This window comes from Saccopteryx leptura, chromosome 3 (assembly GCF_036850995.1).
Source record: "Saccopteryx leptura isolate mSacLep1 chromosome 3, mSacLep1_pri_phased_curated, whole genome shotgun sequence".
NCBI lineage: Eukaryota > Metazoa > Chordata > Mammalia > Chiroptera > Emballonuridae > Saccopteryx > Saccopteryx leptura.
The window spans coordinates 59922307-59949030 of record NC_089505.1 but is presented as its reverse complement, the minus strand read 5'-3'; the positions used below and the strand labels follow the sequence as shown (position 1 = coordinate 59949030).

The 26724-nt window shown below is 49.1% G+C and overlaps 1 protein-coding gene across 1 annotated transcript; it reads right to left on the bottom strand.

Moving 5' to 3' along the window:
* Positions 1-896: 896 nt before the first annotated feature.
* Positions 897-26628, bottom strand: DEDD2 (death effector domain containing 2). The gene is made up of 5 exons (XM_066373620.1): positions 26489-26628; positions 25507-25872; positions 23667-23789; positions 17731-17871; positions 897-4867 (listed from the first exon to the last, which is right to left on the bottom strand). The coding sequence occupies exons 2-5, from the start codon at positions 25832-25834 to the stop codon at positions 4476-4478; spliced, it is 984 nt and encodes a 327-aa protein (XP_066229717.1). The 5' UTR covers positions 25835-25872; positions 26489-26628; the 3' UTR covers positions 897-4475.
* Positions 26629-26724: the final 96 nt, after the last annotated feature.

Genomic DNA, 26724 nt, shown 5'->3' with positions numbered 1-26724 from the left:
GCCTCCAGGAGCATGAGAATACATTTCTGTTGTGTTAAGCTATGAAATTTGTGGCTGTTACTGCCTATGTTAGTTTTCCTAGTGCTGTATCTACCAAACCTGAACATACTTTACCCATGTCCACAAATTCCACTTCTAGCTAAATACCAACAGAAATGTAAGCATCTGTTCATCAAGAAACACGTAGAGCCTGACCAGGCGGTGGCGCAGTGGGTAGAGCATCAAACTGGGACGTGGAGGACCCAGGTTTGAAACCCCAAGGTCACCAGTTTGAGCGCAGGCTCATCCAGGTTGAGGATCACAGTCACTGGCTTGAACCCAAGGTCGCTGGCTTGACAAGGGGTCACTCGCTCTGCTGGAGCCCCCTGGTCAAGGCACGTATGAGAAAGCAATCAACGAACAACTAAGGTGCCGCAACAAAGAATTGATGCTTCTTCTCTCTCTCCCTTCCTGCCTTTCTGTCCCTATCTGTCCCTTTCTCTGTCTCTGTCACAAAAAAAGAAACATGTAGAATGTTCACAGCAGCATTATTCCTAACAGCCCCAAACTGGAAACAACCTAAATGTCCATCAACAGTGTAATGCATGGACTAGTTGTGGGATGTTTATAAAAATAGGTCAACTACAGCCTGACCTGTGGTGGCGCAGTGGATAAAGTGTCGACCTGGAAAGAAATACTGAGGTCGCTGGTTTGAAACCCTGGGCTTGCCTGGTCAAGGCACATATGGGAGTTGATGCTTCCTGCTCCTCCCCACCTTCTCTCTCCTCTCTCTCTCCCTGTCTCTCTCTCTCCCTTTCTCTCTCCTCTCTAAATTGAATAAATTTTAAAAAATTAAAAAAAAAATAGGTCAACTACAAATAAACATATGGAAGAAACTCACACATACATCGAGCAAAACCAGAAACAAAACATATTTTATGATGCCATTTATGTCAAGTGCAAAGAGAGGTAAAATTACCTATATCACTGGGTGATGTAAAACTAGAAAGTTAAAGAAAAGCAAGAAATTATTACTGTCAAAGTCAGGGTAGTGTTCCTATGCAGGGAGAGTGGAGCTTGATTAGGAAACCACAGGACAGGAAGGAGTTGGGGTGGGGGAGCTGCTGGGGTACTGGCCATGTAGTCTTGAACGGGAGGCACAGGTATTTTACAACTTAACTGTACACTTATGTTTTATGTTAGTCACAATTAAAATGTATCTTGGTGGTGCTGGTTGTGGCATTAATTTTTAAGAGTGAACAGGGAGTTTTCCAATCCATGAAGCTTTCCTGGCTCCCTCCACCCAGTATCCTTGGGGCTCCTCCAGCCTCTGCTGCCTGTTCAGTCACTGACCGCTCTGAGCTGCCCCTCGGTGTCCCAGTCTGGCTCACCCACCAGGACAGAAGCCAGCACTCAGGCTGGAGTCCTCTCAGGGCCCCCAGCAGAAGCCAACCCAAGGCTTGGCCCTTGGAGGCCTTGGAGAACGTGTGCTTCCATGCCCCAGGCCCACTGGGCATGCTTCACCTTTCCACTTACGTTGTAATTGTCAAGGCCCATGTCAGTCTGCCAGCATGTGGCAGCAAAGACCGTGAACACAATGAGGGGGTGGCTGACTCTACATTACCACTTACCTTTAACTGTCCACCTCTGTATCTCCTTCAGGAATGTTCCCTAAGGTTTAAGCGAGGTTCTCAGCCTGGAATATCCCCTCTGTCATCCTATTGATCTCCTACTCATCCTTCAGGAGCCAGCTGCAGGCTCCCTGCCTTTGTGAAACCATGGCTTGCCTTCCTCTGAGCTCCTAGTCCCCTATTTCCTTGGCCGCAGCCTGTTCAAGCCCAGCCCCACAAATCTTTCTCGACTTCTATAGTTCTTTGATCTTCCTGAGTTGTCCTTTAAGGCCTGGGTCTGACCCATTTCTGGGCCTCAGGAGTCTGTCAGGCCACCCCTGGCACCAAGTGAGGGTTCTAACAAGCCCAGGAGGGCTCCATAACATATGCACTCAGGGCGGCTCTGGGGGCGCAAAATGCCTACAGGTTCCCGCCACATGGCAAGAACTGCACCTCTGCTCTGGCTCACTCACTCGCTTGCTCAGAGGGCCTTGAAGTTAGGATCCCTTACCTCCCCCCCCATGCACATGCTAGCCTGAAGCAGCACTGAGATGTTGAAAAGGGAACCTGAAGGGGGTGGGGCTTGTGGGAAGGGCCTAATTAGGGCGGGGCTGAGGCAGGCAGCCAGATTTGTAGCAGTAACTGAGCCCTGAAGCAAAGGACAGGCCTGAATCTTGTCCAGCAAGGGGGCTGGTGGGGGCCCATCAGTAACTAGGGGAGAAGCGTCAGGAACCGTGGCCTGAAAAGTAAGTCCTTAGCACAGTAAAGCCCAAGTCAAGTCCCAAATCTCGAAGATCCAGTAAAGAAAGCCTACTCCTGCCAAGCCAAGGAGGGTCCCAGGTCAAGGAAAGCAGAAAGTGCAGATGCTCCTCCCTCCCCAACCTAACTTGGCCCACTAGGGCAGAGCTGCTTCTTTATCCCTCAGGCAAGTCACTTTCCCTCTCTGAGTCCATTTCCTGTCAAAATCCCTACTTCACACAGGGAGCTAACAGTAGACTTTAGCTCCCTCCCAGAGAAGGTACATGGACAGTCTGGATCAGTGCTTGACTCCTGGACAGCACTCAACTCCTCAACTTGCCACTTTACCCCGTTCATCAGCACAAGTCAAGAGTCCAGGACAGGTTCCTAGGTGTGCGCAGGCCCACCCCCTGCCCAAGGAAGGGCCAGCAGTTGGAATCCCTGTCCATTCTAGCCCCAGCTCCCTTCCCCAAAAGAAAGGAAAACCCTGGGTATCGTGTAAAAAACTTGAGTTCCCAAGCCCATAAACAAAAGATGAAGCAAGAGCAGGAGACCACAACTACCTCAGAAAGAGGAAGAACAGAGATCCCAATTTTGACTATACAGGTGTGACAGGTGAAGAATCAACTGGAGGGGTTCTAGGCAGAGAAGCCTGGCTGCTGCTGTTTGGTTTCCAAACCTCTGAGCTCTGTCCGCCTTGCAGAAAGCTGGCCCAAATCACAGAACAAGTTAGAAACACCACATTCCCAAGGAGTCAAGCATGTGCAAATGGGGCTGGGAGCATCTGTGACTCCAAGGCAGCATTTTCTTTGACAGATGAGGAACCGGAGGCCCAGAGGGCAAGCCTGTGGTAACAACTAGTATATCCTGCTCACCCTCCTGCCTGATACTGGGCCAGGAACTCCAGGATTGGAATTAGGCCCAGGCTTTCAGCAGTTCCTTCCTCTAGCCCAGGGGTCTCAAACTCGCAGCCCGCCGAACAATTTTGTGCGGCCCGCAGACTAATCCACGAAGTTCAAAATATTTTGGATAAAATTAAGTAAGCCTAGGGGCCTACTTGTATTTTTAATTTCTCTAGCATCCTAGCTAGATATTAGCTTAGTTAACAGCAGTTTGTGATGTGAACTACAGTTTCTGGTCGTTTTGTGACACTGAATAAATTGCATGTACGATTGTGCATGTTGTACTGATTTTTTTTTGTTTTCAACTGCAGTGAGAAAAGTGTTGCGTAACAGTTGCCTTTGTAGACCTAGTGCGGCCCGCCGAACGGCTGTGATCTTGCTCTGCGGCCCACATGCTGAGTTGAGTTTGAGACCCCTGCTCTAGCCCATTAAAAAAGAGTTCCAGGAAGCACTGATGCCCACCTAAGCCCCTTCCAGGGCAGTTTTATTGGTGCCATTTATAAAAGACCCAAGCCTTTGCCTTTCCCTTGCTGAGAAGGCAGTTGGTCCTGGCCCCACGGGCTATAGCACACTTGGTTTGATACAGCTGGTAACACACAAGTGACACTGTGTGTAATCCTGTGCGGGTCTGCATCCAGCTCTGGGAATCAGAAGGTGGAGGGCCAGGTCTGTGTGTGGAAGGTGGGCAGAACCTTGTCTGGCTGTAGAGATGTGTGGGCAAGGTGAGCAGGCCCAGTGTGCACCCAGTTCCAGTGCCTGAAGTCCAGAGGGGGCAGTAACATCAGAGATCCTGAGAGAGAAGCCCTTAGGCCAAAGAATCGTGTGAAGCAAGCCAGGGCAGGAGCCCAGGGGAGATTTCCATGGGGGCACTGTGTGCACACAGCCCAGAGTCGGGGACACAATGTGCAAGGGGCCTTTGGTGAGTATGTGGCTATGTCTCCTTCCCTTTGGGATCTGCATGCCCGAGCCCCTGGCCTCCTGGAGCTGAAGGGACATACCTGAGGGTGGGGATGGGGGAGCTTGGAAAGGAAATTCAGCTGGAAGTGGTTTAGGCCTCAGAGCCCATATCTTGTCAGAGGAGCTCTCAAGATGCCAGGCTGTCAGAGGACCTGGCCATCTGTCTGCCTGTTTCAGTCCTCAAGAGCTGCTGCAGTGACAGTCCCCTAGGGGCAAATATCGTCTTCATCCTCCTGGGGAGAAGGCGGCCAAAGGCTGGAAGGCGAGGTCAGTCCTGCCAGATCCAAGATCAGGAGGCCTCCGGTGGGCGCCGTCCCCCCTCCTCCTCCATTAGCAGCAGCCGACGTCGGCCAGCCTCGTAGTCAGCCTCGTCCACACTGACCAGCAGGCGGACAGCCTCCCGGCCCACAGCCTCACGCAGGGCCTCAGTCAGGAACACGCCTCGCAGGGCCTGTAGCAGGGCACCGCTTAGGTAGTCCCCCCAGAAGGCGTCCAGATAGGAAAGCTCCGAGAACTTGATGTCACACACCACGGAGCCCAGGTCTCGAGAGCGCAGCACTGCAGTGGCCTGCCCAAACACGTCCAGCTGCCGCGCCAGTGCCTGGGGCCGCCGGGATGCCACACCCTGCTCCAAGGCTGGACCGTGTTCGCAGTACTCTGCTCGTACCCTGAGCCGGATGTCTGTGGAGAAAGGGGGACTGGTTAGTGACGGGCTGATACCCGACACACTGCACAGGGGGACTGGCACCTTCCTCCCTCTCTTGAGCCTCCTCTGCAGTCTCCTCCCATTACCCTGTGGGCTGTACAGCACCTGCCCCACATCCTTCCCCCTCTGGTAACCACATCCAGTACAGATGACACCCTCTCATAGCTTCCCTCCTGTGGTCTGGCTTCTGTCACCTCCTGACCTGGCGCCCTCCTCTTTCTCTCATGTGCCCCACTCGAGCCCCACTATCTCCTTGCTGCTCCCCACCCACCATGAGGCAGGTTCGACTCAGGCCTGCCTCGCCATCCGTGGGGAACGCTCAGTCCCCAGTCTCCACAGTACTTGCCCTTTCACTTCCTTTAGGTCTTTGCTCAGATGTCACCTTTCCAATGAGGCCCATGCCAACCATCCCATTTAAAACTACTACTACTACTGCCCTGGCAAGGTAGTTCAGTTGGTTAGAGCATCATCCAGATTCCAAAGGCTGCAGGTTCAATCCCTAGTCAGGGCACATACAAGAATCAACAAGGTCCTGGCCAGGTAGCTAAGTTGGTTACAGTGTCATCTCAATAGCCAAGGTTGCAGGTTTGATTCCCAAGTCAGGGCACATAAAACAATCACCCAATGAGTCTGACCAGGTGGCAGCGCAGTGGATAGAGTGTTAGCCTGATACATGGAGGACCCAGGTTCAAAACCCCGAGGTTGCCAGCTTGAGCGCAGGCTCACCAGCTTGAGCGTGGGGTCACTGGCTTGAACATGGGATCACAGACATGACCCCATGGTCACTGGCTTGAGCAAGGGGTCCCTTGTTCTGCTGTAGCCCCCCGGTCAAGGCACATATGAGAAAGCAATCAATGAACAACTAAGGTGCCGCGCCTGACCTGTGGTGGTGCAATGTGATAAAGCGTCGACCTGGAACACTGAGGTTGCTGGTTCGAAACCTTGGGCTTGCCTGGTCAAGGCACATATGGGAGTTGATGCTCTCTGCTCCTCCCCTTTCTTTCTCTCTCTCTCTCTCTCTCTCTCTCCCCCCCCTCTAAAAATCAATAAAAATCAATAAATAATAGAAAAATACCCCCAAAAAAATTAAAAAAAAAAAAAAAAAAAACAAGGTGCCATGCCACAATGAAAAATTGATGCTTCTCATCTCTCTCCCTTCCTGTCTGTCCATCTCTGTCTCTCTCACAAAAAAAAAAAATTAAAAAATCACCCGATGAACACATAGTAGTAACAAATCAATGTCCATGCCCTCCCTTCTCTTTCCAAAATCAAAAAAATTAAAATAAAAAAAGAATGAAACAATAAATGCGTATGTATAGCAAATAAATGCTTGTCACTCTTTTTCTCTCCCTTCCTCTCTCTCTAAAACCAATAAATAGGCCCTTTTTTAAATAGGCCCTTGCTGGGCACTCAATTGGTTTCAGTGTCATCCCAACATACTGAGGTTTCAGGTTGGATCCGCAGTCAGGACACATGCAAGAATCAACCAACGATGGTATGATAGGTGGAGCAACAAATGGATGTCTGTCTCTCTCTGTCCATCTCTCTCCCTTCCTCCCTCTCTCTAAAAATTAATAACTGCTTGACCAGGCAGTGGCACAGTGGATAGTCAAACTGGGATGCTGAGGACTCAGGTTCGAGACTCCGAGGTCGCCAGCTTGAGCGCGGGCTCATCTGGTTTGAGCAAAAGCTCACCAGCTTGGACCCAAGGTCACTGGCTCGAGCAAGGGGTTACTCGGTCAGCTGAAGGCTGACGGTCAAGGCACATATGAGAAAGCAATCAATGAACAACTAAGGTGTCGCCAATGCGCAACAAAAAACTGATGATTGATGCTTCTCATCTCTCTGTGTTCCTGTCTGTCTGTCCCTGTCTATCCCTCTCTCTGACTCACTCTGTCTCTGTAAAAAAATAATAATAATAATAATAATAACTGCCTGACCTGTGGTGGCGCAGGGGATAAAGCATTGACCTGGAACACTGAGGTTGCTGGTTCGAAACCCTGGGCTTGCCTGATCAAGGCACATATGGGAATTGATGCTCCCACTGCACCCCCCCTTCTCTCTCTCTTTCTTTTCTCTAAAATGACAATAAAATCTTTAAATAAATAAAATTAAAATAACTAAAAGAAAAAAAAATTTTTTTAGTGAGAAAGATAGAAAGAGAGAGAGAGAGAGAGAGAGAGGGACAGCCGGGCAGACAGACATGAAAAGAGAGCAATGAGAAGCATCAACTCGTAGTTGCGGCACTTTATTTCACTGATTGCTTCTTACTACAACAACTCTGAAGAGCCAACCACTTTCCCTCGGGGGATTCTGGAGGATAAGCCCTGTGGGGCAGAGACCACATTCAACCCCTTTGACAAATGAGGAAACTGAAGCTCTGGGAGAGGTGTCACATCCTGGACTTCCTTCACCTTTCACAGACCATGTGAGCAGCAGAGCAGAAAGTAGAAGGCAAGTCCCTGCTCTCCCAGATGCCTTCTCAGCACCACCGACCTCCTCTTCCCACTCCAAACCCCAAACCCTTCCTCCTCCTGTTTCAGGGGCACCTCCCCCTCTCTGCTTGAGGCCCAGAGAAAGCTGCCTGGCCTCAACCCCCAGGACCTCCCACGGCACTCAGCCCAGCTCCCTCCACCCAAAGGACCAGAGAAGACCTCTGGCCTCACATCCTTGACTCCTATGAGTATCTGACCATACCCTCAATCTGTGCGGGCGGGGGAACAGAAGGCTGGAAGGGGCAGCACCTGTCCAAGGCTCCACAGGGCTGTGGCAGAGATGCAGAGCCAGGGCACAGAGTACGACAGCCCTTGCAGCAAGTGCCAGCTCTGCCACTCTCCAGCTATGGGGCCTTGGGCATGTGACCTCACCTGAGTCTCAGTTTCCCCATCTGAAAACCAAAGACACAAGAGATCCCTGCTACACAGTAGGGTAATGAGGATGAAATGAGGCAACCTGTGAAATGCTTGAACCAGGGCCTACAACCCAGAACACACTCAGAAACATGAACCGTGCTTTTGACACTCGTCTCCAGCTCCACAGCCCCTACCCAGACCTTGCCCTTTCTTGCCGAGGCCCCTGAGCCAAACTCCTCCCTCATCTCCTTCAATCCTGGCTACATCCTCCCATACCCTGCCCTCTAGTCATAATGAAATGCTCCTAGCACAAGCCTTACTCACTCACAAACATGTCCTGCCAGCTTCCTCTGGCCAAAACAGCCCCACTCACCTACCATGTCCTGCCCAGGTGAATCCCCTCCCAGAGCACCTTTCCCCTCAGCAGATTACTAGTAGACCAATGGCATGAACTGTCTGTCTGTGCATCCAGAATCCACCCCATAACATGTGGGGGGTTTAGAAGGAAGATGGAACCAGAGTACAGTTCTGTGTGTCTCATTCATTCTTTTGTTCAACAACTATTTACTGAGGGCCAGCAACATGGGGGTGACATGAGCACCCCGCCACAGGTGGAACCGGAAGACATATGTAACCCCTATTTAGGGAGCACTTCCCATTGGCCTGGCCCTACTCAAGTCTTTTCTCTATCTCAGGCCAGGAGTTCTCAGGCACCTTCATTACCTCCATTCACACAGGAGGAAATCCTTCATGAGACCACGGTCCACCCTTGGTCTAGAACACAAGAGGACAGCACACAGAGGCCGTGCATTATGTGAACTGCCCTTCCAACACTGGCCCTGGACCACAGCATATGTACAATCTCCCCTTGATTCCTCACCAAAATAATTTAATAACAATAGGTGATACCTCAAAAGTACTTACTGAAGACTGGCATATACTTCATACTTATTGACCCTCTAATTATCCCTGCAACCTTTTACAGCAGTGCGATTATCCCCTTTTCGCAGATGGGGAAACTGAGGCACAGGGGATGAGTCACCTACCCAAGCCACAAAGAAAATGGCAGAGCTAGAATTCCAACTGAGGTGCCTGGCTGCAGAGGCCAAGCTATTAATACCCTTATCCTGTTCTCTGCCTCTAACAACCATACACAGAAATCTATAATTAAAAGATATCCTGAGGGTGAGGAAAGAAAATTATAGAGAACAAGGTGTAATTTAAAGATTTTATTTATTGATTTTAGAGAGAGGAGAGAGAAGGGGGGCATGAAGAGCAGGAAGCATCAAGTTGTAGTAGTTGCTTCCCGTATGTGCCTTAACCAGGCAACCCCAGGGTTTCAAACTGGAGACCTCAGCATTCCAGGTCGACACTTTAATCCACTGTGCCACCACAGGTCAGGCACAAAGTATAATTTAGATTGAAATGATGAGAGAGGATCTCTCCAGCAAATGATATTGGAAGTGAAATGTGAATGAGGACACAAGCAGGTCAAGACAGAAAAACAGAAGGAGAGAAGAGCAGCATTCCCAGAAAAGAGGAAGGCACATGAAAATTCAGAGGCTAGATCTCGGTGGAGATGGGCACAAGGGGACAACTGGAGGGGGTGACTCCCCGGCAGGGAGTCTGGGACCTCTTGAGGTGACCACACCTCTCCACATTTCAATGGCCTCCTCCGTTAGACACCCTCACCCCAGCACCTCCTCTCACAGGCTCACTGTGAGGATTACATGGAGGATGCAGGTAAACAACTGAGGCCAGGGCCTGGCACTCATCACATCCTCTGAGTGCAGCAGGGTGTCAGGAAAAGGAGAAGGGCACCAGTCAGGGAAGACTGAAGGTGGCTGGCCCCAGATGGAAGTAGACATGGAGAGAAGTGGATGGGCTGACCCAGGTATGACAGTGAGGGATGCAGCAGGAAGAGCACCCAGCATGTGTGTAGCCTGGGTTGACAGCTGGCTGAGTTGCTTCCTGTGGCCAGGAACACTAAGCATTTGTCAGCAGTCCCTTTTCACTTTGGCAGCGGGAGGGAAATGCTCCCTACCCTCAGGTCAGGGGGATTATGTCTTCCTCCAGAGGAGAGCTATTCCTGTTTCCTGAATTCAAGTGGGCCTCAGAACCCTCTGGTCCCCCAAACCCACGCAACACCAGTATTTCTTCTGGGGCAGAATGGAACACAAAGGAAACTGGAAGGGACTTTCCCAGTGTGGTACCAGGGAGATAGGAGGGACACGCCTCAATCAGGTAAGCAGCCTTGCATGCCAGTCCCTGTGCTAGATGTGGCAGAGGGCCACAGAGAATTTCACTCAGGTCTGCACTCTGGGAGTTCCTACTAGGAAGACTAGGGACAAAGAGGACCTGTGCTCCCATGGTACAGGGCAGAGAGACGCAGCCAGTGTCCTCCAACAGAAAGACTCTGTCCCCCACTGCCACACAGGGCGAGGACCCCTCTCCTCTGGACAACAGTAAGACCTTTTTCTTTCTCCAGTATTTTCCTCAAGGCACAGCCAGAGTCAAAGTATCAAATGTCAAGTTCTTCAACCTCTACTGAACTAATGGATCAAGGCAATGAGAAGCTGCCAAAATGTTAGACAAAGTCGTAAGAACACAAGCCCACCCACGAAGTGAGTGTGAAAAACTGAAATGTCAAACCAGCATTTGATCAAGCCTTTTCAGCCCCATCCACCAATTTTTAGGAAATACAGACAATAGGAGAACACAGTCAACCCTACCACAGAATGAAACTGGCAAAATCCAGTCTTTGGGAAAGGCAAGGAAGAGAAAAGAGATGGCAGAGGAATCCTATAGATTAGGAGAGAGTTAGGAGAACCAACACTTGTGAGACAAGTGGAAATATGGCACTAATTACATATATATTTACTATTAAGACATTATTGTTGCCTAACCAGACAGTGGCACAGTGAATAGAGCGTTGGACTGGGACACGGAGGACCAAGGTTTGAGGCCCCAAGATCACCAGCTTGAGAGCGGGCTCATCTGGTTTGAGCAAGGCTCACCAGCTTGAGCCCAAGGTTGCTGGCTTGAGCAAGGGGTTACTCGGTCTGCAGTAGTCCCCCGGTCAAGGCACACATGAGAAAGCAATCAATGAACAACTAAGATGCCGCAACAAAGAATTGATACTTCTCATCTCTCTCCATTCCTATCTGTCTGTCCCTATCTGTCCCTCTGTCTCTGTCACAAAAAAAAAAATTATTGTTAGCTCTGTCCAGATAGCTTGGCTGGTTAGAGCATTGTCCCGATATGCAAAGGTTGTTGGTTTAATCCCTGGGTCAGGACACATACAGAAAAAATGATATTTCTGTCTTTCTCTCTTTCCCTTTCTCTTTGAAATCAATAAACAATAAATAAATAAATTTAAAAAGACATTACTGCCCTGGCCGGTTGGCTAAGTGGTAGAGCATTGGCCTGGCGTGCAGGAGTCCCGGGTTCGATTCCCGGCTAGGGCACACAGGAGAAGCGCCCATCTGCTTCTCCACCCCTCTCCCTCTCCTTCTTCTCTATCATTCTCTTCCTCTCCCACAGCCAAGGCTCCATTGGAGCAAAGTTGGCCCAGGCGCTGAAGATGGCTCTATGGCCTCTGCCTCAGGCGCTAGAATGGCTCTGGTTGCAACAGAGCGACGCCCCCTGGTGGGCATGCCGGGTGGATCCCGGTCGAGTGCATGCGGGAGTCTGTCTGACTGCCTCCCCGTTTCCAACTTCAGAAAGAAAAAAACAAAAAAACAAAAAAACAAAAATAAATAAATAAATAAAAAGACATTACTGTTAATTTAAAAAAATTTTTCCATTTATTTGAGAGACAGAAAAAAAGAGAAGGGAAGAGAGAAGGGTAAAAAAGGAGACAGAATGAGAAGCATCAACTCTTTGTTCCACTTAGTAGTTTCGTATAATTGTGCACTCACTGACTATATCTGTATGTGCCCTGACCAGGGATCAAACCCGTGAACTCAGTGCACTGGTATGACATTTGATCCACTGAGTCACCCAGCCAGGGCCAATACTAAGTTTTTAAAAGAATTCTTAACTGTTTTTTTCTATTTTTTTGTATTTTTCCAAAGTGAGAAGCAGAGGGCGGCAGACAGACTCCTGCATGCGCCCAACTGGGATCCACCCAGCATGCCCACCAGGAGCCGATGCTCTGCCCATCTGGGGTGTTGCTCCACTGCAACCAGAGCTATTCTAGTGCCTGAGGCAGAGGCCATGGAGCCATCCTCAGAGCCCGTACCAACTTTCCTCCCATGGAGCCTTGCTGCAGGAAGAGAGAGAGAAAGGAGAGGGAAAAGGGTGGAGAAGCTGATGGGCGCTTCTCCTGTGTGCCCTGGCCAGGAATCGAACCTGGGACTTCCACACGCCGGGTCAATGCTCTATCACTGAGCCAACTGGCCAGGGCCAAGAATTCTTAACTTTTAAAAGTACATAATGAGTGCCTGACCAGGTGGTGGCGCAGTGGATAGAGCGTCGGACTGGGATGTGGAAGGACCCAGGTTCGAGACCCCGAGGTCACCAGCTTGAGCGCGAGCTCATCTGGCTTGAGCAAAGAGCTCACCAGCTTGGACCCAAGGTCTCTGGCTCCAGCAGGGGGTTACTCGGTCTGCTGAAGGCCTGTGGTCAAGGCACATGTGAGAAAGCAATCAATGAACAATTAAGAAGTTGCAACGCGCAACGAGAAACTGATGATTGATGCTTTTCATCTCTCTCCGTTCCTGTCTGTCTATCCCTGTCTATCTTTGCCTCTGTAAAAAAAATAAATAAATAAATAAATAAATAAATAAATAAATAAAAAAGTACATAATGAGCCTGACCAGGCAGTGATGCAGAGGACCAGGTTTGAGACCCCAGGCTCTGCAGCTTGGACCCAAGGTCACTGGCTTGAGCAAGGGGTTACTCGGTCTGCTATAGCCCCACAGTCAAGGCACATATGAGAAATCAATCAATGAACTAAGGTGTCGCAACAAAAAACTGATGATTGATGCTTCTCATCTCTTTCCGTTCCTGTCTGTCTGTCCCTATCTATCCCTCTTTCTGACTCTCTCTCTGTAAAAAAAAAAAAAAAAAGTACATAATGAAAAATCTACAGATGAGCCTGACCAGGCAGTGGCGCAGTGGATAGAGCGTTGAACTGGGATGTGGAGGACCCAGGTTCAAGACCTCGAGATTGCCAGCTTGAGCGCAGGCTCATCTGGTTTGAGCAAGGCTCGCCAGCTTGAGCCCAAGGTCGCTGGCTCGAGCAAAGGGGTCACTCAGTCTCCTGTAGCTCCCAGTCAAGGCACATATGAGAAATCAATCAATGAACAACTAAGAAGCTGCAACGAAGAACTGATGTTTCTCATCTCTCTCTCTCTTCCTGTCTGTCTGTCCCTATCTGTCCCTCTCTCTGACTCTGTCTCTGCCATAAAAAAAGGAAGGAAGGAAGGAAGGAAGGAAGGAAAGGAGAGAGGGAGGAAGGAAGGAAGGAAAGGAGAGAGGGAGGAAGGGAGGAAGGAAGGAAGGGAGGAAGGAAGGGAGGGAGGGAGGGAGGGAGGGAGGAAGACCTACAGATTAAATAACTAGACACCTGGAACTGACTTCCAAACAATATGGCTGATGAAATAAATGACACCAGCCACAAGCTGACAACTGCTAAAGCTAGGTGATAGAAAGCATAGAGGGAAAAGCAAAGCTCAGCCCATCATTCCAATTCTCTAACTGCTTTCTATCACTTAAAAAACACAAAGCTCCTGATTGGTGGTGGTGCAATGGATCAAGCATCGACCTGAGATGCTGAGGTCCCAGGTTTAAAGCCCCAAGGTCACCAGGTTGAGCGTGGGCTCATCCAACTAGACCAGGGGTAGTCAACCTTTTTATACCTACCGCCCACTTTTGTATCTCTGTTAGTAGTAAAATTTCCTAACCACCCAAACGGTTCCACAGTAATGGTGATTTATAAGTAGGGAAGTAACTTTACTTTATAAAATTTATAAAGCAGAGTTATAGCAAGTTAAAGCATATAATAATAATTACTAACCAAGTACTTTATGTTGGATTTTCGCTAAGTTTGGCAGAATAAATCTTTATAAAACAACTTACTGTAGTTAAATCTATTTTTTTATTTATACTCTGGTTGCTCAGCTACCGCCCACCATGAAAGCTGGAACGCCCACTAGTCGGTGGTAGGGAACAGGTTGACTATCACTGAGCTAGAGCATGAGGTTGCCAGCTTGAGTGTATTATCATCAACATGATCCCAAGGTTGCTGGCTTGAGCATGGTACCATCAACATGATCCCATGGTCACTGTCTTGAGCCCAAAGGTCACTGTCTTGAGCCCAAGGTCGCTGGCTTGAGCCCAAAGTTGGTTGCTGGCTTGAGCAAGGGGTCACTGGCTCAGGTGGAGCCCCCAGGTCAAGGCGTGTATGAGAAGCAATCAATGAACAACTAAAGTGCCACAACTACAAGTTGATGCTTCTCATCTCTCTCCCTTCTTGTGTCTGTCTGTCTCTCTCTCTCTCTTTCTTGCAAAATAAGTAATGAGTGAATGAATGAATGAAAGCAAAGCCCAAGCCCATGACTCAGGCTCTGCAGGATGGACCCTGGTCACCTCTCCTGCCCTCACCTTCTAGCAACCCCACCTCCCTCCCTCCACTCCAAACTTGCCAGTTTCCCTGCCACCTCTTCACTACTACTGACACACTCCTTCTTGGGCCTGGGATCCTGCTGTCCCCTCTCCCTGGAATATTCTACCCCAGCCATCCATACAATCTTCTGACAGGCCTGTCTACACCATCCTATTTAGAAAATACATCTAAAACTGCACTTTCCATCACCCTTACCCTTTTGCCCTGCTTTCTCTTCTCAGCACACATCCGACATCTCTGTCTCTTGGTTTTCTCCTCCCACCAGAACTCAAGCTCTGTGAGGGCAAGCGCCTTCCATCTCTGCTACACCTAGTGTAAGCACTCTAGAAATGCATATGGAATCACCAAAGAAACAGACCTTTTGAGCCCAGCCCCACCCTGCCTCTTCTCTGCACAATGAAGGCCACCCCCCCAAAACCTCAATACTATCTTGAGAATTCAAGGCCAGGTGGGTAGCAGGCTCAGCACAGTACCCAGTGGATGGCCCTAATAGGGATGTGGAAAGTCAGAGGTCCTGTGTGCAAGCCCAGGACCCCCCCCCCCCACCTACCTACCCCCACATCTCCTTCCTCACACTCTACAGCCCTCAGTTTAGTTTGGTTCTATCCCTGTTTAGTCTGGTTCTACCCTTCAGTGGAAGGTCAACCCCCACAACTGTCACAAGTGAAGAGGAGGCAAGAGCAGCAGGTTCTTTCTTCATTCAGGTCTAGGGAGCCTCCTTCCACCCCTGGGACTGGGCCTCATTAAGTAAGCCGTCTCTGCTTTCAGAGGGAAAAACCAGGGCCCCACTGGGGAGAGCCTCACTCCAGCCCCACCCTGCCTGGTGAGTCAGCAGTCAGACCTGCTTACCATCCCCCATCAACAGCCAGCCACACCCCATGAACAACCTCCCTGCCCTCAAGGAAGAGACCTGATGCCTCCACTGGCAAAACTCCTCTGCAGCCTCAGCCTGGCCTGCTCCCTAGAGAGGCTGTGAGTCCCTGGTCAACCTAGTCAGCCTGGTGACTCTGGTAATTATCCCTCAAGCTGTCTGAGGACACAGGCTGGCTCAGTTGGTCTGTTCCTCCTGACCCGCCAGTATTCAGGTATCTAGTCTCATCCACAGCAGAGTCCCCTCAACCCACCCAATCCAATCTTTGACAGGTCCAGTCAGCTTTACATCTGTATTTCCTTAGTCTACCCCTTCTTGCCCTCTCCAATATGACCACCACAGGTCAGACCTCTTCTTCTTGCTGGACTGGGCAGCCTTGTCATTCATTTCCCTGCTCCCACTTTAATTTATTTAACATGCACCCTGACAGGGCATGTACCGTGTGCCTGGAGTTGTTCTAAGTACTTACAAATCCTAACTCATTTATTAACTGCTTTTCCAGATGGGGTTAGAGCTCCTTTGAAAACAAAGGTATCAGATCACCTCACCCCTCTGCTCAAATCCCTTGATAGGACTTGCTATATGTAAAAAAAAAGCCAAACTCGCACCCACTTGGAGGCCTGATGAGCTACTCCACCCTCTCCTCCACCTGCTCCCCACCCTGTCTTTTTTTGCTTTTGTTTTTTTTACAGAGACAGAGAGAGAGTCAGAGAGAGGGATAGACAGGGACAGACAGACAGGAACAGAGAGATGAGAAGCATCAATCATAGTTTTTCGTTGCACATTGCGACACCTTAGTTGTTCATTGATTGCTCTCTCATATGTGCCTTGACCGCGGGCCTTCAGAAGACCGAGTAACCCCTTGCTCAAGCCAGCGACCTTGGGTCCAAGCTGGTGAGCTTTGCTCAAACCAGATGAGCCCGTGCTCAAGTTGGCAAGCTCGGGGTCTCGAACCTGGGTCCTCGGCATCCCAGTCCGATGCTCTATCCACTGCGCCACCGCCTGGTCAGGCTCCCCACCCTGTCTTGGTGAGGCTTACTGTCTACAATGAGCTCAGTTTCACTGCTCTGTCAATCTACTAGAAAAAGGTCGCCTCCATAAGGGAAAAGACCTCACGGCTATTCCAGCCCCAAACACACAAGCACAGTGACAATGAAAAGGGAAAACTGGCCCTGGCCGGTTGGCTCAGCGGTAGAGCGTCGGCCTGGCGTGCAGAAGTCCCGGGTTCGATTCCCGGCCAGGGCACACAGGAGAGGCGCCCATTTGCTTCTCCACCCCTCCCCCTCTCCTTCCTCTCTGTCTCTCTCTTCCCCTCCCGCAGGGAGGCTCCATTGGAGCAAAGATGGCCCGGGCGCGCTGGGGATGGCTCTGTGGCCTCTGCCTCAGGCACTGGACTGGCTCTGGATGCAACAGAGCTATGCCCCAGAGGGGCAGAGCATCACCCCCTGGTGGGCATGCCGGGTGGATCCTGGTCGGGCGCATGCGGGAGTCTGTCTGACTGCCTCCCTGTTTCCAGCTTCGGAAAAAATGAAAAAAAAAAAAAAAAAAAAAAAAAAAGGAAAGAAAAGGGAAAACTGGTACATAGCAAGGGCCCAGGCCAGGTGCTGTTCCAAGTGTACTGTGTGTGTTAACTCATTTTCTCTTTCAACAATCCTGGTTGGAAGGTACCATTATTAGTTTTGTTGTACAGATATGGAGATTGAGGCACAGAGAGGTTCAGTCACCTGCACAAGATCAGACAGACTATTTAATTGTTAAGGCCAGAAGGTAAATTGGGCAGCTTATCCTAGGGTCCTGTTTTTACCCCTGCAGAAGAAATGACTGTTGAATAAATACATCTTGCAAATATTTGCTGAATAAACAAACGAAATGAGAAGCAGCGAGTTGTCAGGGAAGGCTTCTTAGGGGAGGTGGCACAGGATGTGATCTTTCAACTACAGACAGAATGAAGATAAGCAAGGTTAATAGAGAAAAAATGATTTCACTGTGCTAAAGAGGGACAAGAAATGCTGCCCAGCCTGACCTGTGGTGGCGCAGCAGATAAAGCATCAACCTGCAATAATGAGACCGCTTGTTCAAAATCCCAGGCTTGTCCAGTCAAGACAACTACTATAAATTGATGCTTCCAACTTCTCGTTCCCCTCTTCCCCACTTCTCTCCTTCTCTAACTCTCCTCTCTCTAAATCAATAAATAAATAAAAAAAGGCCCGGGCCAGATAGCTCAGTTGGTCCTGAAACGCAGAGGTTGCCAGTTCAATCCCTGGTCAGGGTACATACAGGAACAGGTTGATGTTCCTGTCTCTCTCTCTTCTTCCTCTCTTGCTAAAATCAGTAAAATAAGTAAATAAAAAATAACTATTGCCAACATCCTAGGTGTCACTAGGTGTGCCACACCCCAGACAAGTACTCATTCCTCTTGTCCTCTGGCTTAGCAGTCTGCCATGGGTACTGTACATGCATTCCCCAAGGCCCAAAGACACCTACCACAGGTCACTCTGCCTTCTGAGGTGGATCTGGTCTGCTCCTGCGGCTGCCGGGGGACGGCTGGGCCCCGTCTCCGCCGCCGTCTGGCACCACCACTGGGCCGGCCCCGACTCCGTCGCTGCCGCTTGGTTGGTGGGGCGCCTGATGAAAGAATGAAACAGTTGAGGACCAGATGATAGGCAGAGAACCAAGGCAGGTGCCCGGGGCCCAGGGAAGAGCTGCAGGCTGTTCTCTATTCCATGAGAGCCTGGGTGAGCACCTCTGCCTTGGAGGCCCTGTCTGTAAAATGGGGAATGAGTACAACATGGAGTCATCTAGATTTAAGGATCAACAAGCACGCACCCCCAGCCAGCAATCCCACTCCCAGGTGTGACCATTCAGTTACTCCTGCGCTCTCACACCAGGAGACCAACAATGGGACAGCTACAGGCACTGTTTATAGGTTTTGATTGCATATATTTGGAAACAATGTAAATGTGAGACAATAAGAATACAGAGTAATTTCCAGGATAGATTGTTTGGTGAAGTAAACCAAGGTGCAAAAGAGGTGTCTACAGCTTGTTATATTTCAGGTAGGAAGAGAAACTAGAATATATACATATTTGCCATCTTTGAAGGTGAAACACTATAAGAAAAATTAAAAATAAATGAAACTGATTACCTATTTACTGGAGGGAGGAACACAGTGGAAGTGATACTTTTAAGAACATCTCTTTTACATCTTTAGTTTTGACAGTCAAAAAATTTTTAGAAAATAAATCATAAAATTAAATACAAACAGAAACAAATGAACTACCCTGGCTGGGTAGTTCAGTTGGTTAGAGCCTAGTCTTGATGTGCCAAGGTTGTGGGTTCAATCCCCCATCACAGCACATACAAGAATCAACCAATAAATACATAAATAAGTAGAACAACAAATCTGTTTCCCCTCTCACTCTCTCCCCCTCCCGCTTAAAATCATTAAGTAAAGCCTGATTAGGTGGTGGCTAAGTGGATAGAGCATCAACCTGAGATGCTGAGGACCCAGGTTCAAATCCCCGAGGTTGCCAGCTTGAGTGCGGACTCATCTGGCTTGAGCGTGGGTTCACCAGCTTGAGCACAGGGTTACCAACTTGAGCCCAAAGGTCGCTGGCTTGAGCAAGGGGTTAACTGGCTGGGCAGGAGCCCCTGGTCATGGCACATATGAGAAAGCAATCAATGAACTACTAAAGTGTTGCAACTATGAGTTGTTAAGCTTCTCATCTCTCTCCCTTCCAGTCTATCTGCCTGTCTGTCTTTCTCTCTTGATCTCTCACTAAAAAACAAAAAAGTAAAATGGAAAGAAAAAGAAACAAATTAAACTAACTATATATAATTGATAACATAACAGGTGCAGAAAAGAATTATTTCAAGGTACCTGGATGATCATTCTGAATACAAACTCTCAATTGGCCTTACTCTCAAGGACCAGAACCACAAATATGTGGTTTCCTTCATTATATAGAGTCAGCAGTGGCATCAACACTGTAATTTTGAAGCTAATGTTTTATTGTTGTAAAGGAAAACAAATAAATCCATATCTCACTATTATTAAGAACCAACATTTTCAGTATAAAAGAAAAAATCCTTATATGTTAATTTTCAATTAAAATACTAATATAAACTAATATGTTTTTTTGTGTCAAAGAGAGAGAGAGAAACTGAAAGAGAGAAGGACAAGTAGGTACAGACAGGAAGGGATGAGACTTCTTGAGAAGCATCAATTCTTCATTGCAGCTCCTCTGTCACCTTAGTTGTTCACTGATTGCTTTCTCGTATGTACCTTGACAGGGGGGCTACATACAACAGAGAAAGTGACCCCTTGCTCAAGCCAGTGACCCAGGGCTCAAGCTGGTGAGCCCGCACTCAAGCCCAAACCTCGGGGTTTCAAACCTGGGTCCTCTGAATCCCAGTCTGACGCTCCATCCACTGTGCCACAGCCTGGTCAAGCACTAATATGAACTTTAAAAAAGTTTCTAACTGTTCGCTAAAAGAGCCTAGAAACGATGTACAATACACACTCAGCACCCAAATCTGTCTCTGTTCCTTTTTTTTTTTTTTAAGTGAAAGAGACAGACAGAGAGAGGAGAAGCATCAACTCTTAGTTGTGACACTTTAGTTGTTCACTGATTGCTTCTCATGTACGCCTTGATGGGAAGGGGGTGCTCAAGCTTAGCCAGTGACCCCTTGCTCAAGCCAGCGACCTCTGGGCTCAAGCCAGAGACCATGGGATCATGTCGATAATCCCACGCTCAAGCCGCTTAAGCCAGATGAGCCCACGCTCAGGCCAGCAACCTTGGGGAGCAACCTTGGGGTTTCAAACCTGGGATCTTAGCATCCCAGGTTGACAATCTTATCTATTGTGCCATCACTGGTCAAATTTGGTCTTTTATTTATTTTTTTTAAGATTTTACTTATTGTTTTATAGAGAGAGGACAGGAGCAGGGGAGCAAGAACTATCAATTCATAGCTGCTTCACTTTAGTTGTTCATTCATTGCTTGTCATATGTGCCTTGATGAGGCAAGCCCAGGACTTTGAACCAGCAACCGCAACATTCCAAGAAGACGCTTTAGCCACTGCACCACCACAGGACAGACAAATCTTGGTCTCTAAATATCACTACCTCTAAAAGAAACCAGACTTCTGGAAAGAGTGATAACAGGAATAGGGAAGGAAAAGTACAGGTGAGTGTCACATCTTGCAGTGCCACAAAGCAGGAAGCACCCAGTCCGTGACAGAGATTAGTCAAAAAAACAAAAGGAGCCTGACCAAGTGGTGGCACAGCGGATAGAGTGCCAACCTGAGACGTTGCTCTGTCAGTTTGAAACCCTGAGGTTGCCAGCTTGAAAGTGGGTTCATCTGGCTTAAGTGCAGGCTCACTAGCTTGAGTGCGGGGTCACTGGCTCAGCTGCAGTACCCCAGTCAAGGCACACATGAGAAAGTGAACAACCAAAGTGATGCAAATACGAATCAATGCTTCTTATCTCTTCCTTCCTGTCTCTCTTTAAAAAAAAGACACAGGAGGCCATGGCCAGGTGGCTCAATGGATAAAACATCCACCCAGAGCACCAGAGGTCATAGGTTCAACAGCTGGTCAGGGCATGTATGAGAAATGAGGAATGAGTACACAACTAAAAAAAGAAAGAAACAATTAAGTGAAACAGTGAGTTGATGTTTCTCTCTTTCTTTCTTCCTTTCCCCCCTTCAGCTCTATTACTGGAAAATCAATGGAAAATATAAAACAACAACCCAGGAGTTAGCCAATTTGAACATCAGGAAGAAAGACTAATTAATTTTAATACAGTAAATAAAGAACACAAATCCACAGTGATACTTTCTACCAAAAAAAGGGGAGGGGGCAGAGACTGTATTGGAAAAAAAAGAAAACTCCTCTTGAAAAAATGCCAGCTAATAGATATAGAAAAATGAAAGAACTAGAAAATCACCATTTTCTGAACATCAGCATAATAATGGTTCGGGCAGGACTCACCAATGGATGCTAAGCCCACTGGAGATGCTGCTGGAGAACAGGATGTGTTGAAGTGTCATTCCGTAGATCATTTCCTAACCATAAAGGGGAAAAATGTCCCTTTGCAAAGGATCAATATAGCAGATACCACCTTAACTAAGAGATCAAACCTGCCCCCTCACAACAGGAAAATCAGACCTTATTTCTCCTAATGTACTCCAATGCAAAGCACATGGCATCAACCAAGAAACAGTCCTGCCAAACAGTGGAACCTAAATCGAATCAAGCCTCCAGACCCAATTCCCACTTCACAGGAGATAAGGGACAAAGGGACAAGTTAAATGACACCATTAGGAAATTATCAGATACCTCCAGAAATAATTGGATCATTCCACAAAATAACTGGTCCGGTAAGACTCAGGAAGTCAATGTTGTGAAAAAAAAGAAAAATGTATGGGTTGGGGAGGAATTTCATTTTTATAGTATGGGGTTAAGGAGACATCATAAAATTTAAGCCAGGTGGCGGCGCAGTGGATGGTGTTGACCTGGGACACTGAGGACCAAGGTTCGAAACCTGTTTCAAAACCCCGAGGTCACTGGCTTGTGCAAGGGATAACTGGCTCAGCTGAAGCCGCTCTCCATCAAGGCACGTATGAGAAGCAATCAGAGAACAACTAAGGTGCCGCAACTATGAGCTGATACTTCTCATGTCTCTCTCTTCCTGTCTGCCCGTCGCTTTAAAAAAAAAAAAAATCATAACTCAACTATGAGTCTTTATAAATATGAAAATGGCCCAATAGGCCTGATCAGGTGGTGGCACAGTGGAGAGTGTCGGTCTGGAATGCTGAGGATCCAGATTTGAAACCCCAAGATCACCAGCTCGAGCACGGGGTTGTTGGCTTGAGCATGGGATCATAGACATGACCCCGTGGATGCTGGCTTGAGCGCAAAGGTCACTGGCTTGAAGCTCATGGTTGCTGGCTTGAGTCCAAAGTTGTTGGCTTGAGCTGGGGTCGCTGGTTCAGCTGAAGCCCCCCCACCCAGTCAAGTCAAATATGAGAAAGCAATCAATGAGCAACTAAGCTGCCAGAACTAAGAGCTGATGCTTCTCATCTCTCTCTCTTCCTGCCTGTCTGTCCCTCTCTCCTTGCCCTTGTAAAAGAAAAGAAAATGGCCCATTAAGATTATCAGAGAATTAGTGTGTACTGTATTAGGTATGGTAATTGTCATGAAGTTGAGGATGAGAATCTCCTTATTCTTAGGAGAGGCCAGCTGATTTAGGGATCAAGTCCTAGAATTTACTTTCAAAGAATTCAACAAAAACAAAAACAACAACAAAATAATACTTAGGCATACACACATGTAAAGTAAAAGTAAAAAAATGAACATAAAGTTACTGAATTTAGAAAGATATGAACATATTGACTATACTAATCTTTTAATTTCTCTATACATTTAAAATTGTTTGAATAATTAAAAAATGAAAGGCCCTGGCCGGTTGGCTCGGTGGTAGAGCATCGGCCTGGCGTGCGGAAGTCCCGGGTTCGATTCCCGGCCAGGGCACACAGGAGAGGCGCCCATCTGCTTCTCCACCCCTCCCCCTCTCCTTCCTCTCTGTCTCCCTCTTCCCCTCCCACAGCCGAGGCTCCATTGGAGCAAAAGATGGCCCGGGCGTTGGGGGATGGCTCCTTGGCCTCTGCCCCAGGCGCTAGAGTGGCTCCGGTCGCCACAGAGCGACGCCCCGGATGGGCAAAGCATCGCCCCCTGGTGGGCATGCCGGGTGGATTCCGGTCGGGCGCATGCGGGAGTCTGTCTGACTGCCTCCCCATTTCCAGCTTCAGAAACATACAAAATAAATAAATAAATAAATAAATAAATAAATAAATGCATTTGAATGAAAAAAAAAAAATGAAGTGGGGGGGGCCTGACCTGTGGTGGTGCAGTGGATGAAGTATTGACCTGTAATGCTGACATCACCAGTAAGAAACCCGACTTGACCAAAGGCACATATGAGAAGCAACTACGAATTAATGTTTCCTGCTCCACCTCCCCCCACCTTTCTCTCTCTCTCTTTCAAATCAATAAGTAAAATCCTAAAAAAGGGGGGGGGGGGAGACTGAGTAAATTAATTGGCACAATAATTAAAAGATTCCAATTAGAGTTATTAAACATGAATAAACCTCAGAAATATGTCCAGCAAAGACAACCACATAAAGAATGATGAACCCATAAATGGGATGCCATTTAGATAAAATACAAAACCATGAGAAACAACTCTATACGTTGCTTCTCGACTTGTACTTTTGTAGAAATAGTAAACCCACAAAGCAAAAATGAGACAGAATGACTCCTTGGGCCCCTTCCTTGACGGGCCAGGACGGGAGAGGTTCACCAGGGTGCAGAAGAAAGAAAGAAAAACCACCTTCATGCCCATCCAGCTGGGCTCACCTGTCTCCCACTGGCCCTGCTGAGCATCTGAAGAACTGCTCGACTGCCGACTGTGATGACAGCTACCCTCCGTTCTCTTTGTAGAAGAACTGGAGGTGCCATAGTTATAGCGTTCTGGAGACACTGTGGGGAGAGAAAAATGGAAAGAAGTATTCATAGCCTCTGACCTTTCCCAGGCCCAGCCTCCAATTCAGACCCCCTGAGATGAACAACCCCTCCCCCCACACACACAGGGTACCTGAGTTCCCCAGAGATCAGAGTCCAAATACCCATTCCATTCCCAATACCTCCTGTCCAATGGTTGCTTGATGCCTCCCAACATAGAGGAGGACTCAGTCGGTGCTACTCTACAGACTGAGTCATGGTCAGGATTGCTGCAATGCTGCCCACCATCTAGTGCCCCAGCTCTCCCTAAGGCCCAAGGAGTAAGCAGGCCTCTGTTCAGGCTCCCCAATCTTCTCTTTCTGAGCCTGACCACCATGCATACCAAAAGTGCTTGGTTCTTCCCTAGTGCTGTTCTTCTCCAGGTTATCTAAACCCCATTGGCTTTTTCTGGGCAGGGGAGCCTCAAAACCCACCTCTCCAAACCAGGCCCTGCACCCTGCCAAGTAATCCCACCAAGGCCTTAACAGTTCAAGGCCTATCCATGCACGGGGTTCCTGGCCTTCGCGGGACTGCTGTCCTTCCCTCACAAGGATAAAGGGCATCAACTCTGGATACAAACTAGCTGAGTATGAATCCTAGCTCTCACTTTCTAGCTGTGTTCTCTGCAAGCCCCTGTGATGCGGCTTCTCACCTACCTCTGTACCCTTTCTTTGGTCTCCCCACCTGCTCCTGCCACACTGGCCTCTGATGATGCCAAACTCATTCCTGTCTCAGAGCTTCAAAACTTGCCTTTCTTTCCCCTGGAATTTTTTAGATTTTATTTACTGATTTTTAGAGGAAGAGGATGGTGGGAGGGAAGGTGGTAGGAAGGGAAGGAGGGAAAGAAGGAGGCAGGAAGAGAGGGGGAGAAGGGGAGAGGGAGAGAGAGAAGCTGGAAACATCAACTTGTAGTAGTTGCTTCCTATATGTGCCTTGACCTGACAAGCTGAGCAGATGACCTCAGCGTTTCAGGTCAACCCTTTATCCACTGCGCCACCACAGGTCAGGCCCTCTCCCTGGAATTTTCTATGTATGGTGGCAGCAGTGCGCCTCAGTTCAAATGTCACTTTCTCAGAAAGGTCTTGACTGGTTATCCAATGTAAGAGACCTCCCTTCACTTAGAAGAACTCCCTACTTTCTCTATATCATTACTTTGTTTTAGTGTTTCTATAACCATATGTTAAAAAAAATAAGTCGTTTATCTGTTTTAATACCTGATTCCCCCAATAAACGTAAACCTCACGTAATAAGCATACTGTTCTATCACCTTGTATCTCCTGCGCCCGGCACACAGGATTCAGTTCTTATATATGAGCAAGCTACTTAACATCTCTAAACCTGTTGTTTTCCCTGGACTGTGGGACGGTAACAGGACTTCTTCATAGTATTACCAGGAGGATATAAGGTGATAGCTCATATAAAGGGCTTACTCTGTGTTCTGGCATGAAACAAGCCCTCCATAAACAGTGGTGACAAACATCATTATTGATGTGGCCAAATTCCACAAGCTTGCCCCTCCCAAAGCCATACCTCCTCCCTCTTGTGTTTCTCATTGATACTCTGGGAGGAGGGGACAGTGGAATAGGACATGAGCTGTCTGATATGGAACTGTCCATATCAGGGTACGATGGGGGTCCAGATGCAGAGTAAGGCCCTCTCCCCACTGGAAGTCTATCGGTCTCCCATTCCACCATACCTGGCCTGCGCCTCTTGCGTGCCAGGTGCGGCAGCAAGTCGTGCCGGGCCAGCACTCGCAGGAGTTGCCCAAGGAGCCGCAGGTTGCTCTCGTCGCACTGCCCGCGGCGCTCCAGCTCTAGCAGCAGCTCCAGGCCACTACGGGCGTGGGATAGGCCGCCGGGGGCGCCGGGGGCCTCGTCCAGCAGGAAGGCCAGCAGATCCAGTTCGCACTCGGTCAGCTGCCCGCCCACCACCTCGAACATACGATGAAGCGACAGCATCCCGTAGTAGTCCAGGCACTCATCCTCCTCCCAGCTCGGGGCAGGGGTCGACCCAGACAGCGCCATACCCGGGGGAGGGGGGCGGAACAAGCTCGAACCAGGGCCTAGAACCCACTCAGCGGGGAGGGGGCTGTGGTCAGAGACTTGGGGGCCCAAACGCCAATCCCACCAGTATGTCCCCCGGCCCCCGGAAGAGGGGCACGGCCACCCTCACACCCCAGATCTCCCAGCCTTCCCCTCCCTTCGGAAGGGAATGGTAACATCCGAAGTCCCCTAGTAACAGGTCGAGACGCCAGACTTCACTCAACCTCCTATCGGTCGGGCCCACAGAGCCCGAACGCCCCTCCCCAGGTGGTATGTTCCGAACCAGTCTCCGGAACCGACCAAGTGATTCGGTCCGAACAAGCCTGGCGGCCCACCCCGGTGCACCCTCCTGACTGCCCTTTGACTCTGGGAAGTACCGTTCGAACGTGCCCCTGGGCTCCGTCCATCGGTACTGCCCGATTAGCCCCACGGCTCCACCCGAGTGCTATCATCCGAAAACGACCCTTTGGCCGCTACAAGTGGGACCGACCAAATCAGCCCTTCGCTCAACACAAGCGCTGCAGTCCGAACCCGACCCCCACGCCCTGTATGGACGGCACCGCCCTCTCCCCAGCACCCAGGTGCCTTCGTCTACCCGACACCCTTACTCGCCCTTAGGCCTCTCTGGATCCTCACCAGAATCCGGCGTCTGACGACTCCCGGGCGACGGCCGCAGCCACTTGTTTTGGATCTTTCTGGCACCTTCTCTATTATTACGCCTGCGTCACCTCGCCCCTCCTCCTTCCCCCAACTCACGCAGGTGCGACCGCCACGCCCCTTAGGCGCAAGCGCAGAATGAGGCTTTCAAGCCCCGCTCCTCAGGGCCCGCCTCCAACCGTGGCGCCGGAGCCGGCCCGTGCTGCGCCTGCGCA